Genomic DNA, 23,203 nt, shown 5'->3' on the forward strand with positions numbered 1-23,203 from the left:
GAGACCATTTTCTCCATCTTTTAGGGTTTTCTCGATGCTTCCCTTTCCCTTTGGGATAATTAAGGTTCGTTGGCGACTCTGTTTTTTTTTTGCGATGCGACACTAAGCACACCATTTAATAACAGAGCCTCTCACCTCATGTGAGCAGGATCTCGAAACCACCGTAAAACACCACCATACAAGACTTCTCATTATCTTGGTTAACCCCTAACCACTGTATAGTGTAATATACCTACTAAGGCCTCTAAGTCCCCTGCCCTTACAAGAGAAACATGTACTCCTTTACTTTTTTTACCAGTACATTACATTTATTAATTAAGGGTTAAATATATTTTTGGTCCCTATAAATATAGCCAATTTCATTTTTAGTCCCTAAAAAATTTTTCTTCACGGAATGGTCCTCCTAACAGAAACTGACAGGGCACGCCATGTGACAATGCCAATGTTGTAAGATTCTTACGTGTCATGCCACGTGGTCAAGATCAACATTACACTTGAACTCACAAAATTTTGTAGCAAATTTATTTCAAAAATTCTAGTTTTAGAAGAATGCAATATGCATGATCGATAGAAAAAGAAGGGACTTAAAGAAGGGAAATAGAAAAAGAAATTATTGTAAAGATTTCTACTTGCAATCTATGCATGATTGATATTCCTATAAACAATCAAATGTTAATAGTAAGCAATAAAATGTGCGGAACTTAATATAGAACAATAAACTCAAAACTCTCATAATAATGCCTAAAGATATAACAAGATGCAATAGCCTTGGAACTAGTAAGAAATCAATAATCACCGTTTTCAACAAGTTCATATTGAAATATTTGTTAGAACAAGATTTTCTTATGCAATAATACCTCTGAGTTTTGATGATAACAATGAGTGTGTTTGTACAAACAATTTTGGTACTCTAATGTTTGTTATTTTGAGTATTTAACAAGCAGGTTCTGAATCTGACGAAAGGCGCTGCCAAACCATCATAAGAAACCAATTTTCACTTCTACGCTACACAAGTTCTACAGAATAATAGTAAATCACTTCAGAAGGTTTTGAAGTTGTGACTCTGATACGCTATCAAAGAAACCAAGTTCTGAAGATCTGAAGACAAAGGTTCTGAGGAGCAGTCCAGATGCTGAAGACTTATGTTTTTGAAGATAAAGGGTACTGAAGACCAAGTGCTGAAGACTTTGTAGACAAAGCTCTAAAGAATCCGAAGACTTGAAATTCTGATGACCGAAGACTTATTTTCATTCTTTTAACTCATGATCATTAGAAGCCTCTGAAGTCCATAAGATAACGTTTACGTGGTACAAGGTACAAGGTACAAAACTAATGTTTCGCTCTACTACCATGAAAGAACGAACACGTCGTACTATCTTGCCCCCATGTTGTTTCAAGCTGCCAGCTTTTTAGAAATTTCAGAAAACGGAGATATTATTTTATTTAGCTATAAATAGTCTTGAAGACTTAAAGAGAAGGTTGCTCACGTTACACGCTCATTCATACATTCCTGAAAGACTGTTCATAAGCTCCTTATTCTTTTAGTCCATACTCTTGAATTACTGTTTACCATCAGCTTGTGTAGAAGCATTAATTTGTAAACAAACATCTAGGAGGGGGTGTGTTACGCTGGAACATGGGTGTTTAAAGAGAAATCATTGGGCTTTAAATGGGGTAAGCCCAAACAATTGAGAGCTGCCAAAGGGAGGTGTGACCCGCATGGGGTGGTGCAATATCAATGAACTGAAATGGGCTTCAAATAAACACCAGCCTGATGACTAACTTAACAAAACAAACCCTAAATATAAGCAAATGCAGTATGCCACCCCCAATAAAAAATTAACTCTGAGTTGAATAAGAGGTATCCGTGAACTCTAGGTTGAAAGGGAAAAGGAAAGTCAACACTGGGTTGAAAAGTAATAAACATAAACTCTGGTTGAAAATAAACTAGAAAGTTAACTCTGGGTTGAAAAAGAGATAATTGTCAACTCTGGGTTGAGAGGGAAAAAAATCAACCCTGGGTTGAAAAAGAGAAAGCCGTCAACTCTGGGTTGAGAGGTAAGGAAAATAATCTATGGTTTGAGAGAGATACTAGTCTGGGCTAAGTATAAAAATAGGAGATTCCAATATGACATGGACTAAGAAAAAGAAATTAGTCTGACCTGAATTTGGGAGAAGTTGAGAGAAGACTGCCAGTGTATCCTGGACTTGAAGCAAAAGATACTAGTTTATCTTGGATTAAGGAAAATAACACCATAATGGTAATTCTTAGTGAACCCAATGGAATATTAACTGAATTCTTTGTAGGGAACTCATATAATGAATATATACTCGGCTTAAGCTTCACATGCGTGTTTTAATGTAATAATTGTATGTAGTGTACTAATTGATTGGTCAGGGTTTCTACTTTTGTGGGGAATATGTTGAAAGGAGTTCCGACACTCTTTTTGGGGATCGGAGTAGAGAGGATGCCCCTGCATTAGTGATAAATGGATTATTGTGGGAGAAATGATAATGGAAATGAAATTTTACAAAGGATTGTACTTAATAAAAAAAAAGTAATACAATTGGAAAATGCTTGAGAAATCTAAATATAGCAAGATCGGCCTTGATTGAATGTAAATGAAAACTGGAAAAGCAACTTCTAAGAAATCTCCAATTCTCTGACAAACATAAAATCTTCAGGCTCCACTGATGGAAGTGCTAACACGAGGCGGCACGAGGTTGTTGATCACATTAGGATTTGTTGGTCCAAACTCAATTTCTTTGACATTAGTCAGATCCTGAACCTTGTCTTTCAGAACCATGCATTCCTCAGTGGTGTGACCTGTCCCTCCAGAATGAAACTCATATTTAGCACCGAGCTTATAGCCTTGAGGAATAAGATTGGGAGGAGGCCTAGCTTCCCCTAACTGTATCATGTTGAGTTTGAGAAAATGAACAAGGAGCTAGCTATAGGTCATAGGAATCAGATCATATACACTTTTCGGCTTGTCTTGTCTCTGCTGAGCCTGTTTCTATTAATAACCTCTATGGTGAGGAGCAAATTGCTGCTGTTGCTGTTGTTGAATATATTGTTGATAAGGCACCCAATGTTGTTGTCCGACTACAGCCACATAAGCTTGAGGAGCATAACCAATAGGAGCATAGCCATCAGGAGCAACTTGGTAGTAAGGAGCTTGATTCTAAGCAAAAACAACGCTAGTCTCACCTTCTTTCTTCTTGAAAAAACTTCCCTAAAGTTTCTTGTAACTTGACTGATTAACAACAACAGTGGTAGTAGGATTCTGAATCTTACCAATCTTCAAACCGTTCTCAATCCTTTCACCAATCTTGACCAAATATGAGAAGCCAGAAAAAATACTACCCACCATCCTTTCATAATATTTCCCCTGCAGGGTATTCATGATCATGTCGAGCAATTTAGACTCGAAAAGTGGTGGATGAACCTGAGCAGCCATTTCTTTCTACCTTTGGGCATATTCTTTGAACATCTCATCAGTCTCCTGTGCCTGATTCTATAGTTATAACCTAGTTGATGCCATGTCAATGTTGTACTAGTACTATTTGAGAAAAGGCAGCTGACAGGTCTTGCCAAGATCTGATCATGTTACGTTCCAGATTCATATACCAGTTCAAGAATGCTCCAGATAAGTTATCATGAAAGCAATGGATGAGAAATGAGTCATTGTGAATGTGCGAAGCCATCTTACGACAATATATGGCTCTTTGGACAACTCAACCCCTTGTACTTCTGAAAGTCAGGAGTCTTGAATTTGGGTGGAATAACCAGATTTGGCACTAAGCACATTTCTTCAGTATTCTTTCCATAGGCACTGAAACCTTCAATAGGTCGAATCTTTTCCTCAAGAATATGATATTTCTCAGCTGGTCCCTTAGTAGGTTGCACTCTTTTAAGAGTTGGCTTTGGGTGTATTTCTAGACCGGAAATTTGAGGACCATATAAAGAAGGATAAGGAATCTCTATATGGTGAGGTGGCGCAGGAATTAGGCGGATAGGTCCAGTCACATTCGACACTCTAGAAGTTACATGTATACGACCTCCTCGAAAAGGAAATCATGATCAAACTATTAGAGATAAAAAGCCCGGAATGTTAGAGTTGAATAATAGTGATGCTCTGTTAGCTCATAACAAGTTGCTAACATCACAGGTGTTGCTTTTAACACAACAAATGTCTAAACTACCATAAAAAATCAAGGAGCGGAATGGAGTCTCTAATTCCTATCAAGTTGATAAGTGTGAGTTATGCAAGAGAGATCATAATGAACAACAACCAAGGACAAAGGCAGAATCAATATCAAATCATCCTTCGTATCAACAAGGTTATCCACCAAGGAATAACAATCAGGGTTATCAACAAAGGCCTAATAATCAAGGGTATCAACAACAAGCCTTTCAACCTTACGCTCAACCGTCGTCACAACATCAAGGAGGACCGTCAAAGTTGGAAGAAACTATGACACAATTCATGCAGATGTCAGTGACAAACCAGAAGAATCAGGATGCAGCAATCAAAAATTTGGGAACTCAAGTGGGCCAACTTGCTAAGCAGATTGTAGCTAATCAATCTAATGCAACATTCTTCGCCAACACTCAAGAGAATCCAAAAGAACATTGCAAAGCAGTGGTGACAAGAACTGGTCAGAAAAGGAGTACTGATGAAGTTGAAAACAATGATGCTGAGAAGGAAGATGACAATCATGCTGTCGAAGATGAGGAAAATGAAATTATTATAGGTGAGACGGACCACAGAAAAATGAATAAAGAAGTTGAAAGAAGAGATAAATCAAAAAGAAAGAATGCAAGTGAAAAGATGGCAAACAACATGATACCGAGTCAACATCTGCCATATCCTCATGCGCCATCAAAGAAGGATAATGCTGGACAATATGCAAGGTTTATGGAAATTTTTAAGCAATTACAAATTAACATTCCATTCTCCAAAGCTATTGCTCAAATGCCAAAGTACGCGAAATTCATGAAGGATATCTTGACAAAGAAAAAGAGACCGGAAGAAAAAGAAGTTGTTGTTCTTGATGCACAATGTAGTGCTATAGTATCTCGTCTCCCTCAAAAGGCGAGAGATCCCGAAAGAGTCACACTACCGGTCACCATTGGTAGTCAGAATATTGGAAATGGATTGATCGATCTAGGTTCAAGTATTAATCTCATTCCTCTATCAATAGTGATGCGGTTAGGAAATATTGAGATGAAGTTAACAAGAACTACTTTACCATTAGCAGATAAATCAACCACTCTTCCCTACGGTGTTGCACAAGACATGTTAGTAAAGGTGGACAAATTTTTGTTCCTGGTGGATTTTTTTGTGATTGATATGGAAGAAGATAAAGAATCACCTATCATTCTTGAAAGACCATTCATGAAAACAGCCCGAATGATGATAGATATTGATGATGGTATAATGAAACTAAGAGTACAAGATGAAGAGGTATGCTTTAATCTCTTTGATGCCATGAAACAACCTAAGGACAAGAATGATTGTTTCCGCATAAATTTCACCGAAGAGGTTGCAATAGAAGTCGCCAACCAAATTCATCTTTCTAGCCCTTTAGAAAGATCTCTTGTTGATTCTTTTAATGTGCTTACTCAAGAAGAAGAAAAATAAATCGAGTTGTTCTTGAAAGAGTTAGAAAGGGGTGGAAACAAGAATACAAAGAAAGAGAAAGTAGAGGAATTGAAGCCGCAAAAAGAGGTGAAGGAGGCAAAGATGGAGTTAAAGCTACTCCCCGCTCATTTGAAATATGTCTTTTTAGATGAGGAGGGAAATAAACCGGTAGTTATTAGCTCAAAGCTGACTACACAAGAAGAGGCAAGACTCCTTCAAATCTTACAAAAGAATAAAGCTGCAATTGGATGGGTCTTGGCCGATTTAAAAGGTATAAGTCCTGCATATTGCATGCACAAGATCATGTTGGAAGAATTCAAACCGGTAGCTCAACCGCAAATAAGATTAAATCCAACTATGAAAGAGGTAGTAAGAAAAGAGGTGGTCAAACTCCTAGAAGCAGGGATGATTTACCCAATTTCAGATAGCGCATGGGTGAGTCCAGTGCAAGTTGTGCCGAAGAAGGGAGATATGACAGTAATCCATAATGAGAAGAATGAACTAATACCAACAAGAACCGTCACCGGGTGGAGAATGTGCATCGATTATCGTAGACTCAATAAAGCTACGAGAAAAAATCACTTTCCTCTACCATTCATGGATCAAATGCTTGAGAGGCTATCTGGACAAAATTATTATTGCTTCCTAGATGGGTACTCCGGATATAATCAGATTGTGGTAAACCCAGAAGATCATGAGAAGACAGCTTTCACATGTCCGTTTGGAATTTTCGCATATAGGAGAATGCCATTTGGATTATGTAATGCCCCAACAACCTTTCAATGGTGTATGAAAGCGATCTTCTCCGATCTCATTGAAAAAAGTATTGAAGTATTCATGGATGATTTTTCGGTATTTGGAAAATCATTCGACATCTGCTTGGATAATCTGGATGTAGCACTTGAAAGGTGCATTGAGACCAACCTAATTTTAAATTGGGAGAAGTGCCATTTCATGGTAAATGAAGACATTGTATTAGGACACAAGGTATCTTCAAGAGGACTTGAAGTGGACAAAGCCAAGGTGGAGGTAATCTCTAAACTTCCACCTCCAATAAACATCAAAGGAGTAAGAAGCTTTTTGGGTCATGCGGGATTCTATAGAAGGTTCGTAAATGATTTTTTGAAGATTGCCAAACCATTGAGTAACCTACTCAACAAAGGTACGTGTTTTACTTTCGATGAGTCATGTGTCCAAGCTTTTAATGACTTAAAAGAAAGGTTAGTTACCGCTCCTGTGATCGTAGTACCCGATTGGAAAAACCATTTTGAACTTATGTGTGATGCTAGCGATTATGCCATAGGTGCGGTACTAGGCCAAAGAAAGGAAAAAATATTTCATGTCATACACTATGCAAGCAAAGTCTTAAATGACGCTCAAGTCAACTATGCTACCACAGAAAAAGAGCTACTAGCTATAGTGTATGCCCTTGAAAAATTTAGATCCTATCTCATTGGGACAAAAGTGGTGATTTACACGGACCATGCGGCCATTAAATATCTTCTTACCAAACCGGATTTGAAGCAAAGACTCATTCGTTGGGTTCTCCTTTTACAAGAATTTGACATAGAAATCTGGGATAAAAAAATTTCAGAAAATGTGGTAGCAGATCATTTATCCCGTTTGGTCAATGTAAATGTCACCAACCAAGAAGCTGAAATAAATGATGAATTCCCGGATGAACAACTCTTTCAAATTCAAATAAGACCTTGGTTCGCCGATCTTGCTAATCATAAAGCAACCGGTATGATACTGGAGGACTTTGATTGGAACAAAAAGAAAAAGTTGTTATCCGATGCGAAGTACTATGTGTGGGATGACCCATATTTGTTCAAGATAGGTAAGGATGGCATACTAAGAAAGTGTGTTACTAAAGAAGAAGCCCAACAAATCTTGTGGCATTGTCATAATTCTCCGAGTGGTGGGCATTTCAACGGTTGGAGAATGGCAACAAAAGTTCTCCAATCTGGATTTTTTTGGCCAACTATTTTAAAAGACGCTCACCACCATGCTAAGAATTGTGACAAATGTCAAAGAGTTGGGGGAATAAGTAAACAAGATGAGATGCCACTTCAAACAATGATTGAAGTTGAAGTTTTTGATTGTTGGGGAATCGATTTCATGGGAACATTTCTTCCTTCTTTTACTAATGAATATATTCTAGTTGCAGTGGATTATGTATCCAAGTGGGTAGAAGCCATCGCCACATCAAAGGAGGATGCCAAAACGGTGCTAAAAATTTTAAACCGAAACATATTCACACGTTTTGGCATGCCTAGAGTGATAATAAGCGATGGAAGATCTCACTTTGTTAACGAGAAGGTAGCTAAAGTGCTGAATAAGTATCATATCAACCACAAGATTGCCTCACCATATCACCCCCAAACCAACGGGCAAGCAGAGATCTCAAACAGAGCAATCAAGAATATTCTAGAGAAAACTATATCAGAATCTCGTAAAGACTGATCGGTAAGGATTGATGATGCCTTGTGGGCATATATGACATCCTACAAAGCACCAACTGGTGCATCTCCTTTTCAAATGGTTTATGGTAAGGCATGCCACCTACCAGTGGAGGTGGAACACAAAGCATTATGGGCTCTACGATTCTTCAATCGGGATGATAGTCTAGCCTATAAGAAAAGGAAGAATCAACTCCATGAGCTCGAAGAATTCAGATACCTAGCATATGAATCCAATAAAATGTACAAGGAAAATATGAAAAGGTACCATGACAAGAAAATCAAGAAAAAAGAGTTAAACGTGGGAGACCTTGTGCTTCTGCTCAACTCAAGACTAAGACTCTTTCCAGGTAAACTAAAGTCTAAATGATCAGGACCGTTCATAATCAAGGAAGTCAAACCATATGGTGCTATCACCATTGAGGATAGTAAGACCAAGGAGAGTTGGACCGTTAATGGAGAACGGTCGAAAAACTATCTTGGGGGAGAGTTCGACAGAGAAGTGTGAACACTCTCACTTGCGAGCACTTAAGAAGAAGAGGTCGACCGTCGAGCTCTAACGACGTTAAACAAAGCGCTTGTTGGGAGGCAACCCAACGGAGTAAGTTCTTTTGTTTTTATTTTTATCATAAAATTAGTGTAATTAAGCATATGAAAAAAAAGTTGAATCAAACAATGGAGGGAAGTGCAACAAGTTGCTTTCAAAAGTTTTTTTCTTCACATTCCTGCGCCGCGGTACACTATGGCGCGTCGCGACCCTAAACAGAGGATATGGCGCGGCGCGGTGGCCAGTACGCGCGCCACGGGCACGTGAAACACAACCATTTATTTAGAAACAGTTGCACTTTTCCCCCATTATTTGTTTTCAAAACTCCACAACATCTTTCTGAGCGAAAACCAAAGGTTGCAATTTTGCACCGAAGATCTTCCTCTCTATCCACCTGTAACAGCAACAAGGTATGTACATCTTCTCCCAACTTTCCCGACCCGGGAAAGTTATTTCTCATATTGCGGTTGGCCGGAGTCCAACCCTTTTCCTGTTTGGGGGGGGGGGAGGCAGGTGCAGAGCCAATTGAGGAGCATCCAGAAGAGAATATGGAGGAGGATTCCGATTCTGATTTGATGTGGTGATAGTATGATTATGATAACTAATGTGATGATATTTTGTTATTTCATTTTGTTATTTCCATTCTAGTTTTTTTTTGTTATTTTATGCATTTATAACCTGTACTCTGGTGAACCTTAAGGTCACTATGACTTGATTTTCTTTAAATTCTGGTATTGAAGATTTATGTCAGTTTTGAAATTGTTTTTGTTGTGTATCTCAATTTAGAGTGAGTAGTACCGAAAACACAAAGAATAGCTCAAGTGAAGAGTAATGAAAATGACCAATAATGGAGAAACATGCGTTTGAATGGTAGTGATAGTTTTTTTGTCAAAAGCGACAAAATAGGTAAAATTCTAGAACTCCCGAACTTTTGATACGAGTATGAAACTTAAGTTTCTAGTAAACTCCATTGGAAGTTTCTTGATGATACATATTAATTGTTGGATCAGTTAGCCTTAACCATTGTGAGGAAAACCTTCCACTTTTTACTAAATGCAGGAGACCATCAATCGTGTTGACATTTTTGTATCATGCTAAACCATAGTATGCATTATCTTGTGAAAATCTGTTAAAGGGACTAAGGCAATTGTTTCAAATTGAGAGTTTGCTTAGCCCAATCTGTTCTTAATTCTTTATTGTGAGAGTGCGATCCTTTGCCAACCATTCTTTGAGCCTGAGATCAAGAGAAAAAAACAATGAATTCAAAAGAAAGAAAATTGAATCTTGATCTCAATGAAATTTTTGTTGCTAAAACATCAACCACAATCTCTGTTGACATCCAAGTTCGGGAGAGGAAATCCAAAAGAAGGAACAAGTTGAAAAAGGGCAAGAAAAGAGAAAAGCTCTACAGTTAAATGAAATGGAACAAGAAGAAGTTCCAAAGAAAAAGAATTTCATAAATCAAACTGTGAGAGTGGGTGAAAGTGGTTAGAAAAATGAACTGCCAAGGTAAATAGAAGCAAGAAGACAAAAGAGATGATTAGAATTCTTCCCTAGATAGGATAACCTTTGAACATCTTCTTATTCTTTGAATCTAAACCACATTACAACCCTAGAAAGACCTTTCGATTTTCAGATTTCACAAGATTGGATGCTACTTTTGGTAAACCTATGATATGAGTAATTGTTGATTTGATTGTTTGGATGAGCGTTCACCCCTTTTTCTATTCATCATATCTTTTGATGAGAGTGTTAGTGCTGGTCTAACTATTATGGTGTAGTGTTTTGAACTTTCCGGTGGTAATTTATTTGTGAAGTTTGTTTCATATGCGTATCTTGAGTTTATGGTGTGATGAATTGCTCTAGGATTGACCTTTGATGTGAACCATTCAAAAATTTTGTTAAAAAGAAAACTTGTTGCATGATTGTTGAGAAAGATCATTGTCTTCACTAAGGTGAGTACTTTTGTTTAGGGACAAACAAAACTCTAAGTTGGGGAGAGTTTGTTAGGGATGAATTTATGGTATTTTCATGGGTTATTATAACCAAGTTATGCGCCAAACTTAAGCAAAGTGTGCTAGTTTCATGTGTTTTTCAGTAAGAATTGAATTACATATGTATAGTTCTTGTTGCGAAGCAAATCAAATCACTTTGGGGACTATTGATGCAGGTTTGGAGCTTAAAAGGAGCTTTATAAGAGCATGAAGAGGAAAGGAAGCTGGAGGAATAAAAAGACAAACAAAAAGGAGAAATTTCCAGCAAGGCCGCGCCGCGAAGGATCCAAGCGCGCCGCCCCAAACCATCTGTCTTGGGTCGTGCCGCAAGACTACGTGTCGCGCCGCGGAGACGACGTGTCCAACCCAACTCTTATAAATAGAAACCTTAGCTACCAATAAAAGGGTGATTCTTTGGTGAACGAAATTAAGAGAGAAACCTGATCCAAAAGCACATAGCAACCATTGAAGAAAAATTCTACATCAATTGATGAGATTTTATTGATCATGATGAATTCCTCAATCAATCCTTGTGTGTTCTTCATATATATGGAGAGCTAATTCTCTTTTGTTGAGTTTAAGGTAGTAGTTAACCTATGATTATGCAATACCATTGATTAATTCTTGTGAACAATTGTTTGAATTTATTATCAATAAGAATCCTTGTTTTTATTATCGTTAAATCTTTGATCGAAAGAAAATGTTTAAACTTTTTCCCTAGGTTACTATATTGATTCATTCATAATTTGCAGAGATGGAATTGTGAATGAGTTTTCATTATTATCATGATCTATTACTTTTATCGATATTGATATTTTGAGAGATTGAATCTCATAATGGTAGAAATTCATCCAACTTGATCTGCAAACATGAGATTTAGTTTGAGGATAAATGAAGATGATAATTCAAATGATGGTTCACTTATGATTTAACTAATAAATTGCATAGGAATAGGTTGATGAACCCTAAAGCTTGATTTAACTAATAAATTGCATAGGAATAGGTTGATGAACCCTAAAGCTCAACATATCTCTTTTATTGTTAACCAAGTTTCAGTATTCTAGTTTTAATATTTGTTTAGATTTAATAGCATATTTAAAATAACAAAACAAACTCAACTATATTTACTCACTCAAAATACTTAATTATAGAACGACAGTGATATTAAACCAATCCCTGTGGATACGATATATAGAAAATATTTACCCACAAATACTTTCAACACCTACTCTACAGAAATCGAATACAGACACACAAGCAACATTACTTACTATTAACATTGGGTTATTTCTAGGAAATATCTATCATGTATAGACTTTAAGTAGAAATGTTTACAACAATGATTTTTCTATTTCTGTTCTTTCAGTCCCTTCTTATTCTATCTATCATGCATATTACATTCTAGTGCCTTCGTATTCTATCTACCATGCATATTACATTCTTCTAAATTAAACCAGACTTTTTAAATAAATTAGCTACAAATTAGCTACAATTTTAACTACCAATTAGTTACAAAATTTTATGAGTTCAAGTGTGATGTTGACTTTGGCTACGTGATATGACACGCCAATATCTTTTCACGCTGACATTGTCCTGTGGCGTGCCACGTCAGCTTCTTTTAACGGTGGTAGACATGAGAGACCAAAAATATGGACGAAAAATTTTAAGAGGACTATTTTTTTAAGAATATTTTAAAAGGATTAAAAACGAAATTGACTATATTTAGAGTGATAAAAACATATTTAACTCATAAATTGATACTAGAATGTATATTTAAAATACTTAAAATTATAAACAATAAAAATGAGTTTTAGTTAAAATAATAAAAATAAAAGTGAAAAAAATATAGTTGAAATGCTATATGAAATAACATATCTAAATAAACTATGAGTTGGTATTGAAAAAATTGTTATAAAAAATGTCTTATTGTCATATAAATACTTAGAAACTCTAAATCATAAATTTAAAAAATATCATGCGAAACAAGACCTAAATATACATGTTATATATAAATCATTTTCAACAAGCATCCATTCAGAATATTTTCTAATCATTAATATTATGTATGCATGCACAATTATATTCTAATTTTGTTACCATTCTAAAACCATCACTCAATGCATGAAAGAAGAAAACTAATCTAGCAATAAATAGAGTTTAAAAATAATTATGAAAATGGGAACAAAGTAAATGATAAAAACAAGTAAAAAACAAAAAAAAACCAAACTACACAAATTATAGAAAAAGGTTAGGCTTGTCATGTCCTCCTCAAAAACCAAACTACACTAATTATAGAAAAAAGTCAGGCTCATGTCCTCAAAAAGAAAACATTTGGTGTAAATAATGAAATTTCAGAAGGTGCATGCACTTCTTGTATATGCGGTTCAGCTCATGCGTGATAGAGACTAAATATGTGGTTGTTTGTTTGAGAATGATTCATCCTCTTCAACATGTTGTCTACATTATTGACGCTCATGCTTTTGGAAAATTTTGTACATGTTATTTTGTGTCTTTTATGTTTATGCATGATGTATTTGCAATGCACTTTGAATTGATTTTGAGATGAAAAAACAACTCATCCAATTCAAAAATTAGCTTACTTGCAATTAAATTTGATTTTATATGACTAATTAAAAAAATCCTATTCGATTCATTATTATACAAGTTAATTTGGATTGATTTTTCAAATATTTAAATTATAAATTATATATTTTTATTAATATTACAAAAATATTAAAAATATTATGTTTGATGAAATATATAATATATTAAAACTTAATATTAAAACATGAAAAAGTCTATTATAGTCAAAACAAATGAAAGAATAAAAAAATAGATTAAAATAAACTAATAAATAGTATAAAAAATCTAAGTTAACAAATAATAAATTAATGCAATATATAATTTTAAAGAAATATATATATATATATATATATATATATATATATATATATATATATATATATATATATATATATATATATATATATATATATATATATATATATATATATATATATATATATATATATATATATATATCGAATCAATTTAAATTTGTTTTGGAAAATAAATCTAAAATTCAACCTGAATTGAGCCATTTTCACAAAATAGAATCAAAATACGTCCAACTTGAATTTCAACCTCGAATCGACAGCTTACTTCAACGCTAATGATTTTGACAAAAAATAGACTATGTTGAATTGCTTTGACACACAAAATTACACTTTCAACCTAATTTAAACACAAGAAATAATAAGGATGCTAATGAAGCGGGGCAGGATACGTATTCGCCTTTGTCTTCGCTTCGATTCTATTCACTATTCTTAGTCCAAATCTCTGCTAATGGATGATTTTGTCCTTTTATCCTCATCCCCGCGTATCAGTATGATTCTTAAGTTGTTTTATAACCGTAGTATAAATTTTAAGAAATTATATTTCACTTGATTAAATTAATAGAAAAAATTTCAAACAATAATAAATTTTTTTAAAAAATATAATCTTTTAATATGAATTCATTATTTTGACAATTCTTAATTCAAGCTCATGTAAGTCTTAACCACCATAAATTCTTGAAGATAACTAAGATTTACTTTTGTATTTTATTTTAAAATATAAATAAAATATAATAATAATAATAATAATAATAATAATATATTTATTTTTGTTTATTTAAATAGGCCACCTAATAAGATTAAATTTTTTTTTATGATATGTGGTTTAGACTTTGTAATTAAATAGATTGATAAAAAAGACTAAAATTTTTTTATTTAAAAAAAGTCTGATTTGACCTAAATCAATATAGGCTAGATCGTACACTCCTGTTAATCGGCTTGGCCGATTCCCGCACCTATCGTTCTCTATATTTAAAACTCCAAAAACGACAATCTTCACATAGAATCACATTATCTTATGTAAATTGACATCCTTTTTATTGGAACTCTTTTATACATCAAAAAGAGAAAAGAAAAGAAAGTAAAAGAGTATAAATAAGTGTTAGATTGACAATAGTGTTTAATACAAGGAACTAAGATAAGAATATTAGTTCGTCCAAATAATCTATGCCTGCAAATACAATGGCTGCTACTACTCAACTTGGAGTTTCATCATATCTCACAACCTCACTTTCTTGTCGCAATTCTTGGACTTTCACTAATCAATCAAGGTTCTTATCACTTCAAAACTCAAATTCAAGGATTATACTTGGTAAATTATCTATCAAGCCTATTGTTTTTAAAGATAAGGACCATAAGGTAGTTTTAACTAATCTCTCAAAATAACTTTTAAATATTAGAGTGAATTGCACTTACCTTAACTATGTTTCATGTTGTTGTTGTTGGTGTTAGTTTCAATCTTTACAAAAAGATGACAAGAACAGAAGTTTGGAGCAAGTCAAAAGAAGAAGCCGGGAAGCATTGTTAAACTCGAGAGATCCTATTGAAACAATGAAGATGATTGACTCAATCCACGGGTTAGGAATTAGCCATCATTTGGAAGATGAGATCAATATGCAACTTGAAAGGATATGTGATTGGGATGCTTCTAGAAACCTCTTTGCTACATCCCTTAAATTTCGTTTACTTAGGCATAATGGTTGGCCTACATGTTCTGGTATATTCTACTAGCATCTAGGGTGAAATTTATGTATATATATCCCTTAAATTTTCTTATGTTTTGATTAATGTGATACCTTGATTGCATTTGCAGACATATTTAGAACATTTTTAGACAAGAGTGGTGGTGATTTCAAAGAGTCACTCACCAAAGATATTCATGGTATGATGAGCCTATATGAGGCATCATATTTAGGAACAGAAGATGAAGAAATATTAAAGCGAGCATTGAAATTTTCAAGGACTCGCTTAAACGAGTTAATCCCACACCTTAGTAGTGAAGTTGGTAAACACATTGATAGAGCTTTAACACTTCCAAAGCACCTAAGAATGGCAAGGTTAGAAGCTAAAAATTACATGGATGAATATAGCCAAACAAATAACCAAATACCAGCTCTTACGGAATTGGCAAAGTTAGACTTTGATATGACTCAATCACTACATCGAAGAGAATTAGCAGAAATATGCAGGTGACTTAATGCATAAAAGATTATACACCATATTGTAAACAATAAGTTTCGAGAAATGCCATTTATAAAAATTCTACTTGTTTTTCTTAGGTGGTGGAAAGAGTTGGGACTTATAGACAAACTAAGTTTTGCAAGAGATAGACCAACAGAGTGCTTCTTATGGACAGTGGGAACTTTTCCAGAACCATGTTATACAAATTGTCGTATTGAACTTACAAAAACCATATGCATTTTGGATGTTATTGATGATATTTTTGACAATTATGGCACATTAGATGAACTTGTTCTTTACACAGATGCAATCAAAAGGTAATTAAACATAATTAACTAGGGAATTATTTTGAAATTTATAATTAAAATGTTAAACTAATATATATTCTTTTGTAGATGGGACCTTGATTCAATGGAGCAACTTCCTGAGTATATGAAGATATGCTATATGGCATTATATAATACCACAAATGAAATTTCATATAGAATTCTGAAAGAACATGGGCTAACTGTTGTTTCTTACTTAAAAAAAACAGTAAGAATATGAATATCCAATTATCCATTACTTATTTATAGCATTATAGAATTTTATAACTAGATACTAGTGTTTAATTTATGTAGTGGATGGACATGTTTGATGCATATTTGGAAGAAGCTAAATGGTTCAATAATGGATATGTGCCAAGTTTTAGGACATATTTGGATAATGGAGCAATTTCTGTTGGATCATGTATGGCTATGGTGCATGCTGCTTTCCTCATTGGTGATGGTCTATCCAAGGAAACCATTTCCATGATGAGACCGTATCCTAGACTCTTCACTTGCGCCGGAGAAATTCTTAGGCTATGGGATGACTTAGGAACTTCAACGGTATTTCTCATATCACTACTTAAAAAAGAGTTGAGTTACATACAGAAGTTTTCATTTGGATCAAAACTTGGTTAACAAGTTTGTAGGTATGAATTTTGCTTCTTCTCTCCCTATTGTCCCATTCTGCATAAGCTAACAAAAGGCTTTGTTGATGCAGATTTTGCATTGCCATTTAGAGGAAAGTTTGGACTGCTTTGTGCAGGGACAACAACATAGGTTTGGACAGCAAATTTGGTGTATGTGTAGGGCCAGGGCAAGCAGGCCCACAGCCCAGGGCCTCAAAATAATGGGGCCTCAATTTTTGGGGTGGAGTTAATAAGTTATAATACTGAAACCATAAAATATATATGATTTAGAGAAAATAAATAACAACTTGTTGTGCGTAGCCCTGTGGTTTAACCATTGCGTTCGGTGCTTAGTGTTACCGGTTCGAGACTTTGAAATTCTTTGGGAGATTCTTCTTCATTTTGGAGGCGAATAAAACGTCACCTTTTTTTAGGGGTCCATTTATTTGTCTGCCCTGGAGCTTTAAAATTTCGGGACCGGCGTAACGGGGATGAGTGGAGGGAGTGCAAAACGAGTGATTTGGTGAGGAATGAAAAAATCGTGAACTTTTGTCTTTTAGTGAATTCTAAAAGATGTGAGATAGTGGAATTGAATTGAGGATTTTCACTGTGCAATCATGTGGACCCCAACAATTTGGCTTGAAAATTTTACATTATGGTTAATGGCTTGAAAATGACTTAGACCAACAAATAATTAAATGGGCTTTAGAATTTGGACACTTTGTAACAAATGAACCTCTCCTTTGATTTGCACTTGTAATGAAAACAATAATAAAAAATACAAAATAAAATATATACAAATGACTTAATAATTCTAATTTCAAAATTTAAATTAAATTGAATTCTAAAATTAAAATGCACTTATAATAAAAATAATAATAAAAAATACAAAATAAAATATATACAAATGACTTAATAATTCTAATTTCAAAATTCAAATGAAATTGAATTCTCAAATTAAAATTACTAATCAAAATGGTTAGTGACAAAAATATAAAATGAACCTATATTATACATTTTTTAATTTTCTGAGTGAACACAATTTTAAATGGACAAATGATGCGGTGCATATTTTTTTGATTTTTTCGAATGAATCCAATTTAAGTTAATATCCTAATGATAGGATGCAAATTGATTGTGAAGCAATAAACTAATTAAAAATAAAATCTGTAAAGAAAATTTTGGTTACAACAACAGCTCACCACTCTCACTATGAAATTTCAGTAACTTAACTGCAACTCATCTACTCCTTAATTTCCACAATTTCCTCGATCAAGCCATTACCAAAACTATCTCCAATCCTCCCACACTAAGTACAATTTCACTATATAACCACCCTGTTCAGAAGGAAAAGGATCCTGATAATACCTACTCTGTAGAAACCGAATACCGACTCACAACCAACATTACTTACTATTAACATTGGGTTATTTCTAGGTATATCTATCATGCAAATCTTTACAACAATGCTTTTTCTATTTCTCTTCTTTCAATCCTTTCTTATTCTATCTATCATGCATACTAAATTCTTCTAAAACCAGACTTTTTGAAATAAATTTGCTACAAATTAGATACAATTTTAACTACCGATTAGCTACGAAAATTTATGAGTTCAAGTGTGATGTTGAATCCGGCACCTGGTATTACATGTCATTTTCCATGCTGGCTTTGCCACGTGGCGTGCGACGTCAGCTTCTTTTAACAGTGTTAGACATGAGGGACAAAATATATGGACGGAAAATTTTAGAAGGACTATTTTTTGAAGAAATTTTTTTAAAGGATTAAAAATGAAATTGACTATATTTAGAGGAACCAAAAATATATTTAATTCATAAATTAATACTAAAATGTATATTTAAAATACTTAAAATTATAAAGAATAAAAATGAGTTTTAGTTAAAATAATAAAAATATAAGTGAAAAAAAATATAAGTTGAAATGCTATGTGAAATACCATATGAAAATAAACTATGAGTTGTTGGTATTTAAAAAATTGTTATAAAAAAAGTCTTATTGTCATATAAATACTTAGAAACTCTAAATCATAAATTTTAAAAATATCATGCGAAGCAAAACCTAAATATACATGTTATATATAAATCATTTTCAACAAGCATCCATTCAGAATATTTTATAATCATTAATATTAGGGGTGACAAAATGGATCGTCCGCCTCGTCCACCGCCCACCGCCCACCCCGCCTTATTCCCGTCAAAAAAACGAGCGGGGCGGACATGCCCGCCAAGTAAAATGGGCATAAAAGTCATGCCCGCCCCGCTAAGATGGCGGGTTGGCGGACGGCGGGCTTACCCGCCTATTTTTATTTATTTTTTTTAATAAATTAATATGCTTTTTTTACCTTTTAATTAAACTTTTTACTTTTTTTTTAAACAATTTTTTATAAAGGCAACTTTTTAACAAATTTACTTAAAATAAATAATTGTATAAAATAAACCATCAAGAATTACAATTACTTGAATTAATTAAAAAAAGAGTGAGTTTTGGAGGAGGGCGGACTTTGGCGGACGGCGAGTTTTAACGGGGCGGATATGGCGGGCGGCGGGTTTTGGCGAGCGGCGGGCCTAAAATCCCAACCCGCCATTTTTTGGCGGGTGCGCGGGCCGGCCCGACGGGCCACGGCCTATTTTACCACCCCTAATTGATATTATGTATGCATGCACAATTATATTCTAACTTTGTTACCATTCTAAAACCATCACTCAATGCATGAAAGAAGAAAACTAATCTAGCAATAAATAGAGTTTAAAAATAATTATGAAAATGGGAACAAAGTAAATGATAAAAACAAGTAAAAAACAAAAAAACCAAACTATACAAATTATAGAAAAAAGTTAGGCTTGTCATGTCTTCCTCAAAAACCAAACAACACTAATTATAGAAAAAGGTTAGGCTCATGTCCTCAAAAAGAAAACATTTGGTGTAAATAATGAAATTTCAGTGCATGCACTTCTTCATGTATAGGCGGATGCGTGATAGAGTCTTAATATGTGGTTGTCTGTTTGAGAACGATTCATCCTCTTCCACATGTTTTCTACATTATTGACGCTCATGCTTTTGGAAAAAATTTTACACGTTATTTTGTGTCTTTTATGTTTATGCATGATGTATTTGCAATGCACTTTGAATTGATTTTGAGATGAAAAAACAACTCATCCAATTCAAAAATTAGCTTACTTGCAATTCAATTTGATTTTATATGACTAATTAAAAGAATCCTATTTGATTCATTATTATACAAATTAATTTGGATTGATTTTTTAAATATTTAAATTATAATTTATATATTTTTATTAATACTACAAAAATACTAAAAATATTATGTTTGATGAAATTTATAATATATTAAAAATTAATATTCACTACAACACGGAAGGTCTTCTAAAGCGCTTATTTTGGGCTTTAAAAGTGCTTTAAAGCGCTGTCAAAGCCAGCGCTGGCGTAGGTAACAAAAGCGCTTTTGAAAGCGCTCTGGTAGACCCCCTCTATAAGAGCGCTTTTTTCAGAAAAGCGCTCTTGTAGACCCCCCTATAAGAGCGCTTTTCTGGAAAAAGCGCTCTGGTAGCACCCCCTATAAGAGCGCTTTTTCCAGAAAAGCGCTCTGATATCCCCCTATGAGAGCGCTTTTTCTGGAAAAAGCGCTCTGATAGCCCCCCTATAAGAGCGCTTTTCCAAAAGCGCTTTCGTAGGTTGCGTTTTTTTTATTTTTTATGCTTTTTATAATCTTTGGCAGCTCTTTTTGTAATAAAGCGCTTTCGTATGTGGCCCTTTAAGAGCTCTTTTTGTAATAAAGCGCTTTCGTATGTGGCCCTTTAAGAGCGCTTTTTAAAAACGTTGTCGTTGCTAAATGAGGTATTTTAAAGTGCAGCCTGTAATTTAAGCCTCCTAGTTCGACCTGTAATATTTTCGACCTGTAATATATTTTCGACGATATATTTTCAACCATAGGTAGGACAATATATATATATATATATATATATATATATATATATATATACTAATATAATACCATTATAATTAATATCCAAAATTATATATATACATCATTATAATTCCTGTCAAACAAACTAAATCTGTAACATCAACAATATTATACTTCAATCAATTCCAAACCGCATTGTCCAACATGTATAACTTCTATCAATTCCAAACCGTAGTAAATGCGATGCCAACTTATCCCTGTCAACCTTATCCCCATAACAGCAACCCAAGCAAGGACACGGCATTCGAATCGGGTCTTCGGAGTGCGCAACCGCAAACTTAACGAATTCCCATACCCCCTTTCTCGTATTCTTTCAACAATCGGTTTGAATTCATCCATGTCTTATCCATGTCTTAATTAAGCTAAACAAATGCTTCTTGGTTTCTCTATCAGGTACTAAGGAATTCTGTCAAGATAATAAATAGCTATCATCATTATGTCTTGATCAGAATACCTAATGAGATCTTATAAAGTGTGAATAATAGAATACCTAATCAGAATACCTAATAAGAATACCAAATTTCTTAAAGAAGACATTACCTTATTTCAAGGTAATATAAGTCCACAAACCAAAAAACTGATTGAGAGACACTAAATTGAAATTAAATAGAACCATAAACAATAAACTATAAGCAGAAAATTAAACAACAAACTATAAGCAAGAAGAAAGGGATAGTAACTTGAGTTAGACTTGATGTGGGAGATGGGTAGGTTTGAATCGGCGTTGTACAAGTAGAAACCAGAGACTTCAAAGTAACTGTAAAATTAAACACACACACGATGCAGTTAAATACACCACTACTAACAAATATCAAAATAAACCCAATCTAGAACTCAATTATTTAAAATGATATGAAATCAATTATCAATTAGCTAGTAACTACAAACAAGAGAAAGAACAGATGCATACATGTGTACCACGGCTTGTTCAACATACATTGGTTCGTAAATGAGAGGCTAGTCCATCAGTCCTAACAATTAACCTCAACTAACAGTCTAACTTTATAACTAACTTACAACATAACCACTAGTAGGATTAAGTGACTTAGACTTTTAAAAGTAAAACATGAAAATTGTATTATAAAAAGAATAGACAGGTGGATTCTATTGTAAGGTAACTCTATTATAAATGCTTAAATTTTTAATAATCGGATTTAGATAAAAGCATGGATAACTTATGAAGTTAAGTTGTGCAACCTACTTAGTTGTTATTTGTTGCTATCTTTTTAAAATAGAATCTTAATTTTTTTCATACATTACTTTTAATATGAAATGAAATAAATATCGAATTAGTAATGCTTTGAGATTATAAGAAATCAAATTACACAAAATACATATTATCACTTTCAAACATATATGCGTTTATACAATTAAACAAACTTTAGTAACAAAGGTCTCCATTTTTCAAAACTCTACTCCTTTAAAGAAATGAAAGAATCCTCGCTCATATTTTAGAATCAAGTAAAATCATAAAACATTAAAGTGAACACAGTTTCTCTTAATAATCATTTGGTGTAGACAAGTTAACCCTCAATTGAACTACCCATTACAATTCAAATAACTCAATGATATGAATTGGACTTGTTGAAGACATAACAATTGTTTAGTCTATCCTAAAGTCAAACCACCTTGGATTCTTTTAATAAGATTAGTATTATCAGATTGACTAATATGTGTTCTTGGCATGTGCAGATCAGTTCCACTTTGTAGAAAAAAATGCAGGCTACTTCTAAATCTAATATATCAAACAATTGACAAAGAAGAAATTATGCAGTAAGTAGTTCATATCATAACATAGCCAGTCGAACAAAAACAATTACAAATAAAGCAAAAGAAAACAAGTTGACATACATGAAGATGACGGCGGCGGCGGCGAGATGGTACACGGCGGCGACGGCGGTGAAGAGCTTTGATATACAGAGTTGTGGGAGACGAAGTGGGGGCGACGATGGTTTTTTGGGTGAATGGCTTTTGCAGATTTGAAGTTGAATTTGTGGAAGATTGGTTTTCTGGGCAGTTAGCGTCAATGGGAGAAAAAAGATGAATTAGGGATTCTGAAACGCGCAATATCAAATTTTGTTTTTAAAAATTTTAATTTAAAAAGGCTATGACAACGCTTTTGAAAAGCGTCTTAGTAGACATAGCTATACCAGCGCTTTTAAGGGAAAAGCGCTCTTGTACCCTACCCCCTGTAGCAGCGCTTTTGAAAGCGCTTTCATAAATCCACCTATAAGAGCGCTTTTGAGAAGCGCTTTCGTACCCCCCCGTATAAGAGCGCTTTTTGAAAGCGCTTTCGTACCCCCCTATAAGAGCGCTTTTTGAAAGCGCTTTCGTAACCCCCCTCTTTCAGAGCGTTTTTTTTGCATGTTTTTTTTAGCGAAACCTATACCAGCGCTTTTTCCTAAAAGCGCTTTAGTAGGGATGCTGCTAAAAGACAAATTTGGCATAGTGATTAAAACATGAAAAAATCTATTATAGTCAAAACAAATGAAAGAATAAAAAAATAGATTAAAATAAACTAATAAATAGTATAAAAAATCTAA

At 34.0% G+C, this 23,203-nt stretch overlaps 1 protein-coding gene and 1 pseudogene across 1 annotated transcript; both read left to right on the forward strand.

Moving 5' to 3' along the window:
• Positions 1-4,112: 4,112 nt before the first annotated feature.
• Positions 4,113-5,648, forward strand: LOC131651181 (uncharacterized). The gene is made up of 3 exons (XM_058920846.1): positions 4,113-4,172; positions 4,275-5,305; positions 5,456-5,648. Exons 1-3 carry the CDS (start codon positions 4,113-4,115, stop codon positions 5,646-5,648), a joined length of 1,284 nt encoding a protein of 427 aa, XP_058776829.1.
• An 8,922-nt stretch (positions 5,649-14,570) lies between these two features.
• Positions 14,571-16,656, forward strand: LOC131653721 (probable terpene synthase 11; annotated as a pseudogene).
• The last annotated feature ends 6,547 nt before the right edge of the window (positions 16,657-23,203 follow it).

The sequence above is a fragment of the Vicia villosa genome, linkage group LG2, assembly GCF_029867415.1.
Source record: "Vicia villosa cultivar HV-30 ecotype Madison, WI linkage group LG2, Vvil1.0, whole genome shotgun sequence".
Taxonomy (NCBI): domain Eukaryota; kingdom Viridiplantae; phylum Streptophyta; class Magnoliopsida; order Fabales; family Fabaceae; genus Vicia; species Vicia villosa.